Raw genomic sequence first — 7,776 nt, forward strand, 5'->3', positions numbered from 1 at the left:
CTGTAATTTTAATTGACTGCGATTATATGGCCTGTGAATTATGCGCATCGCACCACGGCTATCATCCAAACAATTTATTTTCAATGTAATATTTAGGCTTGAACTATATGATAATATTGCCTAATTAAATGTAATTGTAAGGCGATAGGGGATATAGATTGTTGTGATGTGAATGCTGTGCCGGGTCTTCAAATTGGACCAGTGCGCCTCCTTGCAGCTCTGCAAACAGTGCATAGATTATCCTGCTAATATGCAGGCGGCCGTGAAATATGCAGCCAGAAACCTGTAAAACAGAGAAGTGTGGCTGATGATCCCCGTGACAAACCGTCCGTGACCTGCATGATACTGCACTAATGGGACTTTACCCACTGCCTCACACTGAGCCTTCGCTTTGACAGCTTGTTGCTGACGGTGCATCATTAATTTGAGCTGAGAAAAAAAATACATAAAATAAAAAAAAAATCAACTAGTTAGTTAGTGCACTTTAATTTTCGAAACGGGGAACGCCGGTTTAGAAGCACAGTGGAATAAAATTCACCACAAATTATTGCGTCTGCCACCAGAAGACGCTGTGTTTCTTTAACTCCTGTAGAAGAAAACCTGCAGGCTCAGACTTCTGCTGTCAGGAGCTGGTGGCATCCGCCGCCGCTGCTGCTGCTGCTGCTGCTGCAAGACTGACGTTAGACCTCCCGGCAAGACCTTCACAAAGCCAAAATTTATATACTTTTACAATTTTTTACAGTAGCCATAGATTCAGCTCCGGTATGATCCTCACATCCACAGAGTGTGTAAGTTAGAAGTTACTGCATCGATTTTATTGTTAAATATTGTATGTTAATAATTTTGTACCTTGCAAACAGGAAAAACGATAAATTAGTAGTCGAACAGTGGCTCGTACCTACGGCTGCTGCTTTATGTTGAAATATTGACAAACGCGTAAGAATGTTATTCTGTTCGTTAAAATAAGGTTATGCACATCTTTAAAAAGTACTGCTGGTAATAGTCGATTAGTATAATAATATTATTAATTATATTACCAATACTACCAATAATAATAATAACAAAAATCCAAGTACGATATTATTTGAGTAATGTATTAATTTGAAGTGTAAAAAATATTTTCATTTTTTATTTTGGAGTGAAAAGGCAGAAAAGGCTGTGCGTAAAAGTGGATTTTGGCTCGGAAACACGGCACAGAATACAATTTCTTGACTTCAAAGCTGCCTGGATGAAGCCAAAAATCTTTCCTCGTGCTCCTGTGTAAAAATTTTAGAAATGAGATATGATTGAGTTAAACCGCTGTGGCTCCTTGAGCATTAAGGCAAGATGCTACTGCGGGCTACCTGGCGTTGTGCTGCAGGAGAGTACTTGAACGCCGTTAACTTCACATGAGAGCCTCTCCTGCTCCACACTCTATTTTGGGTTTTGTTTTGGTTTTTTTTTTTTTTTGGTTTGGTTTGTTTGTTATTTTTTTTTTCTCTTCTCTTAAAGGAGTGTGTGCATCTGAATTTAGGTAACACGCTGCATGCGTCCAATGATATCAAAAGAAAAAAAAAAGAACGAGGGGGGTTAATCATTTACGCAGCCACTTAACACGCGGATGTGTATTTATTTACTTATCAGTATCAGTCAATTTCCCTCCCCGCAAGTGCACTTTTGCATGTCTGAGTACGATAAGGCATAACACAAACAATCCTGCAATCACTGGAGGCCTCTCATGGCCATTAAAAGTCAGTAGTTCAACTGAGGAGTGGTTCTCCAACTCTCAAGTCCATATAGGCCTCCTTTCATCAAGAGGCCCTCGTAAACATCACTACAGTTAATAAAGTGTATTGTGGTCAGCGCAGTCTCAAGGTGCAGCCGCGTGTTTATCAGCGACAGCAACAAGTCCCAAACTCCAAATCCTGCAGCTGCGGCGGGTCCGGACGGCGCCTGCAGCCGCCGGGATGAACGTTTATGATCATGCACGACGCTTATGTTATTGTTAGTGGGAGGGGAGGCACATGTCTTGTAAGTGAAATTACGGTCGGCGAAAGGAGGCTAGAGCTGTTTTGTATTGTTGCCGATGCCCCGCCTCTGATGGTAGCCTTAAACCTGGCACCCAGCTAAAACAAACCAAAGCCAGCACCGAGCTCCCACTCAATCCAATTAAGGCGGACTTGAGGCGCTCTCCTACGTGTTCATCTACCAGGATCGACGTTGAGACAACAGGAACCAGAGGGGCTTTGGCCAAAAAAAAAAAAAAAAAAAAAAAAAAAAAAAAGGGAGAGGAGAGGAGAGAGAAGGAGAGATTGCCTTGCCTTCTAATTTCTCCCTCTCCAGCCACAGAACAATGTCGATGAGCCCTAAGCATACGACTCCTTTTTCTGTTTCCGATATCTTGAGTCCCCTTGAGGAGAGCTATAAGAAAGTAAGTATGGAGAATAACAACTTGGGGGCACCTCTCACTTCTTACCGGCAGCCGCAGGTCTCTCAGGCGGCGATGCAGCAGCACCACATGGGCCACAATGGGACTGTGTCTGCGGCTTACCACATGACTGCGGCAGGTGTTTCTCAGCTGTCACACACGGCCATGGGGGGCTACTGTAACGGCAACCTGGGCAACATGGGCGACCTGCCGTCCTACCAGGACGGTATGAGGGGCAGCACCACGGCCACCGGCTGGTACGGAGCCAACCCGGACCCGCGCTTCTCCACCAGTGAGTAGCCTGCACCTGAACTTTGGCTGCAGCCTTTGAGTTGTCGCCGTGTCTTACAATGCCAAACGCAGTTTTATGTGCATGTCTCGCGTTTCTGCTGCGTTTTTTAATGCCTGCTGTATTGTTTCTGTCACCTGTGCGTGTTTGTGCGCCAAGGTGGGCGCTCTCCAACCCCCCTACAGTCTCCATTTCATCCGCTAGGTTTTAATTTTATCATCAGGAAGCGCAAAGATAAAGCAAAAACACGCATTTCATCCACGGCGTGCAACATCTGGAAAAAAAAAGTCTCACCATGAGGAGCATTCATGCGGAAAATTCCTTCCAAACTTGCGCCTTTATTTAAGATAATTTAATGTTGAATGCTTAAGCACATTAATCCAATAATAATATGCTGTCAGTCATGATCTATTGCTGTAATTTGCGCTCAGAGGTTTCCTTTACAATCTGACAGTTTGGATGAATATGGACTTTGACACGCAGGGTTTGTTTTTATGGATACCTGCCTCTTTGGGGAGGATTTCAAAACTCATTTTTACTCTGCTGCTTGTCAAAATGGAGACTCGCACTTTGGCAGCCATAAAAATAATTATCAGGGTTAGAATGATAGCCATTGATAACCAATAGTTTTATCCATCACAAAAAGCAATGCATTTTCGGACTCAAGGCCAGTTTTCTACAGGGGTTTCCGCGTAAAAGCAGACTTATTATATTTTTTTGTGTTGTGTTACACTTTTGCAAGTAAAATCAGTCTTTTCAGTGTATTAATTTTATATTTTTTCCCCTCAGTTTCTCGCTTCATGGGCTCATCGTCGGGCATGAACATGGGCAGCATGGGCAGCCTCAGCTCCCTGGCAGACGTGGGTAAAGGCATGGGCTCCCTGTCCAGCACCCCGAGGAGAAAGAGGCGAGTCCTGTTCTCCCAGGCGCAGGTCTACGAGCTGGAGCGACGCTTCAAGCAGCAGAAATACCTGTCGGCGCCGGAGAGGGAGCACCTGGCAAGTATGATCCACCTCACCCCGACCCAGGTGAAAATCTGGTTTCAGAATCACCGGTATAAGATGAAGAGGCAGGCGAAAGACAAAGTGTCCCAGCAGCAGATGCAGCAGGACAGCGGCTCCTGCCAGCAGCAGCAGCAGCAGTCCCCGCGGAGAGTGGCCGTGCCGGTGCTGGTGAAGGACGGGAAGCCGTGCCAAGGCAGCGGCCACACGCCCACCACCTCCGCACAGACCCACCACCAGCAAGGGGGCAATGTCATGATCATGTCCAACAACACGTCCGGCCTCGGGCAGCATCAGAGCCAGCAGGTGGGAAGCACAGGCCACTCTCCAGATCTGGCGCCGCACTCCTCCAGTCCGCCGTCACTGCAGAGCCAAGTGGCCGGCCTCTCCCACCTCAATTCCCCCGGCGCAGAGTACGGCTCGGCCCTGCAGTGTTCAGCCCTGTTATACGGCAGGACGTGGTGACAAGAGGCACCGGCTATGATTTAAACCAATTCTTCTATTTAAAGAAAAAAATACTTTTTTTTTTTTTTTTTCTTTCAAGACTCGACAAGTTTCACTGTAAATGTGCGCGTTTGAACAAGAGCCGAGTGAAGTCGGTGCAGCTCTTCTTTGAATTTTCACCTTTTGGAAGGAAGTGTGACTAAAATGGAAGTGAAGGAGAAAAAAAAAACACTTTGACCAGAAACTGCGGATGTGAAAGTCTTGGGATTTATTTATGTAAATTATATTGACACAAAAGAAGAATATAGGCCGCGTTAGTTGGGGAAAAAGTGAACCTGAACAGGGAGGCATATACACTAAAACTGCTGTATATGGGTGCTGTCAAACCCCCTCACAAACACACGTGACTCTGATTTATAATAGAATTTAATGTAAGCCGTAGATCTAGCTTGTATATTTCTGTAAAAGGTTTGGATTTTAGCTATCTGTTGTACAAAGTTTTTGACGCTCTTGCCGGTTTGTTGTCGTTTCATTGGTATTTGTACGTTTTATTTCTTTGTAACTTATATAGATATTTGACTTACTACAAAACAGTCCTATTAATAAATTATGGAAACCAGACAGTTAAGCTTTTGTTGTGAAATATGTCAACACATGCGGTGTTTAATGGCGGAAATAGTCCTTTGGAAAAAAAAATGTAGTGCACCAGTTTTATTATTATTATTATTATTATTATTATTATTATTATTATTATTATTATTTGCTCGCCTTCTATGATAGGGTTTCTCTATTAAGGAAACTCTTTTATGGATTGTTATTGTGAGAAAATGTACATTTTAAGAACCTCGCAGGCCGATGTCCATGTTGCCAAATAGGTTCCGGTTTGGCACACTGACAAGCTGACAAGACTGAATACTTAATCAACTCCGAGGCTTTTATTCTGACACGCCGTTTAAACGTCGGGGCCTATTTTTCCTGTTTCATTCTGTGACAAATCACACACCGCGCAGGCTTATCGCCAAAGGCTGCAGCTCACACAAGCGTTGCCCTGCAGAGTAAACGGAGCCTTTATGAGCGGGTTTCTTTTCTCTCTCTGTGTGTGTGTGATTGAAGCGCTGGTGTGTGTGTGTGTGTGTGTGTGTGTGTGTGTGTGTGTGTGTGTGTGTGTGTGTGTTTCTATATGCTGACTGTGAGTCAGAAAGGTGAGGTGTGTCGGCTCCCAACATCAAACGCCTCGCAGAGAACAGCTTATCGATGAAATCCCTGACCAAACAGCGCGGCATTCTTCTCAAATAACCGTCGGCGCGAGGCTATCAGCGGCTTTATCAATAATCAATCAGGGCATTGAAAGGAAACGGCGAAAGGCTGTTTGTGCCCGGTGTCAATAACAAACCAGCAGAAGTCTCCACAAACATTTTTTTTTTTTAAATATATATTCGGCTGCATTTTAACGCGCTTTTTTTTAAAACAGCCGCAATAACGAACACACAACCAGTAATTTATTTCCCTTTAGGCGCGGGCTCTGTAAATATAAGCTATAATAATCATTAGGAACTATTCTCCCGCCACCTGATAGCGCCTTAAGTATTAACTGTAAACAACGTGGTTGCTAAGCGACGGAGATAAGGACAGGTGATTTCCGTTGATGGCTGAAATAAGTTGTTTTCAGTTCAGTGTTGACCGACAGCTGTGATTTCGAGTAGTTTTGGTCTAAGATACAATTCGGCTTGACTGAATCTACATGACACCGACATCACTGGATTAAAAAGGCAGTTTATTTTTATTTTTTATTGTTATTCATTGTTACTTCTGGGCTTCAGCTGAAGGCCTGAATGTCTCCAAACACGCTGTTTGATGAAGATTTGGACTTTTCTAAGATTCCTGCACAGTGATCCACTGTTTTCAGATAAATGATCATTTCTGTGCGCGGGCCAGTCGTGCAAACGCTGTTTGCATCTCCAAATTTCACCAAAACGACCGGTTTTTGAGCAACACTTATGGCTTTAAATCAGGGCTAAAATGTAACTATTCAGCTGTTTGATGTGCCCGAGAAATAAGTTACCTCCCTGTTAAGATACGAATACAGAAAAACTCAGAGGTGTGTGTGTGTGTGTGTGTGTGTGTGTGTGTGTGTGTGTGTGTGTGTGTGTGTGTGCGTGCGTGTGCGCGTGCGTGCGTGCTGTCCGTCGCTGATCGCTCATGCAGCTGCAGTAGCCCTGAAGACCTCTGCACCTGACTCCTGTTTGCCCAGCTAATGCCCGTCTTTGACAAGGCTTCACTGATTTTTCCGGCTCATTATCCCGCCTGTTTGCTGCCGTTTACAGTATCCAGGCTGCATTTTCACAAATACTTCTGAGATATTATGCTGTAAAATAACATTTGACCCGCTGCGTAATCTGTTTATATCCATAATGTGGCGTTAATGCGACCTTAAATACGCTCCTCTGTCGGAGAAACCTTTCAAACCCCTCAGAGGTGTGCTGCTCAGGCTTTGACTCGGACTCAGCTGCACTTTTTCCTCACACACTGTAAATGTGGTGTAAAAATGCGTTTTTTTTTCTGGAATGAATCTTTTCAGGGACATTTCTTTTGACATGCAGCTTTAAACGAAGAAGAATTTTTAGCTCACCATTATCGTTAAGAAAATGTGATTTTTCACCAAAATGGGAAACCGAGCTCCTGAACGCGCCTCTTGTCTAATCTGTGTGTATCACTTTAAACCAGCAGCTCCGCCAGTTTGAGGCCACAGTCAGTCTCCAAAAAGCCCTTTTGCGGACTTTTAAGTGAAATCTTTGCAGCATCTGAAACTATCTTCTATTAGGTATTTTGCAGAGCTGGTTTTGTTCGGGAGAAAAGTGAGAACTTTGGGATTACATTAACATGTCTTTGGCGCGGTGTGTGGTCTTTGTGTGCAGCTTGTAGCTGTTGAGAATGACTTGTTGGAAGCGTGTGTGCTCTCATCGCTCTCTTTTGTAGAAAACCACAGTGCAACTCCCCAAGTCCTCCTGGCTTTATGGTGGGCTGGTCTCCATGAACCCCAGGCAATTAGTCCTTAATCTCAAGGTAATCATATTTGAGTTAGTGACTGGATGTTGAATTTTATTCGCCTGTTTAGGTTCAGTTTCACTTTTGGGAAATATGTGGCGTCCAGAAATGCTGTTTTGGGTCATTTCAGGTTTAAGAAGATGTCAGATCTTCAAATTAAGGCTGCAATAAATTTCACGAGACTGTCAACGTGCTGGAGTTCATTTAAATCTTAGCAGTGGCTTCGATAAGTGACAGCAAAGCAAATTATATCGTTTTTGATGAACGAATTTCGCAACCAAATTTCTATACTTTCTTAACGAAAATGATACGTTGTGTTTGTTTCTCGCGCGTTTTCACTGTTGAAAGAAATATTCTAAAATCGGGTGTCAGTATTTACAATGCATCCAATGAAACCTTCTCAAAATAACGCAGGATGTAAATTATTAATGCCCTTGAAGGATGGATCACTGCAGTGCTGCTTGTGCGCAGAATGGCTTCTTCCAAAACAAGACTAACGGATGTCAAACTGAAAATTTCAAGACTGGCTGAAACTTTATAAATGCGCTTGAGAGAGACACTGTCTGGAAAAAAAAAAGTTGGAATATAAA

General features: G+C 43.7%; 1 protein-coding gene across 2 annotated transcripts; it reads left to right on the forward strand.

Moving 5' to 3' along the window:
• Nucleotides 1–616: 616 nt before the first annotated feature.
• Nucleotides 617–4,769, forward strand: nkx2.1 (NK2 homeobox 1). Of its 2 annotated transcripts, XM_076748862.1 has the most exons (3): nt 617–788; nt 2,462–2,699; nt 3,486–4,769. In XM_076748862.1, exons 1-3 carry the CDS (start codon nt 765–767, stop codon nt 4,160–4,162), a joined length of 939 nt encoding a protein of 312 aa, XP_076604977.1. In that variant the 5' UTR covers nt 617–764; the 3' UTR covers nt 4,163–4,769. The 2 variants fall into 2 exon arrangements, with proteins under 2 accessions (XP_076604977.1, XP_076604975.1); XM_076748860.1 differs by lacking the exon at nt 617–788 and having other exon boundaries at nt 2,025–2,699.
• The last annotated feature ends 3,007 nt before the right edge of the window (nt 4,770–7,776 follow it).

The sequence above is a fragment of the Chaetodon auriga genome, chromosome 14 (assembly GCF_051107435.1).
Source record: "Chaetodon auriga isolate fChaAug3 chromosome 14, fChaAug3.hap1, whole genome shotgun sequence".
Taxonomy (NCBI): Eukaryota; Metazoa; Chordata; class Actinopteri; order Chaetodontiformes; family Chaetodontidae; genus Chaetodon; species Chaetodon auriga.

Bases quoted from the DNA above. Each gene is read 5' to 3' on its own strand.
- nkx2.1 (XM_076748860.1), top strand. From the start codon at position 2,333: ATGTCGATGAGCCCTAAGCATACGACTCCTTTTTCTGTTTCCGATATC. The intron at 2,700-3,485 runs GTGAGTAGCCTG...TTTTCCCCTCAG, and splicing joins GGACCCGCGCTTCTCCACCA to TTTCTCGCTTCATGGGCTCA.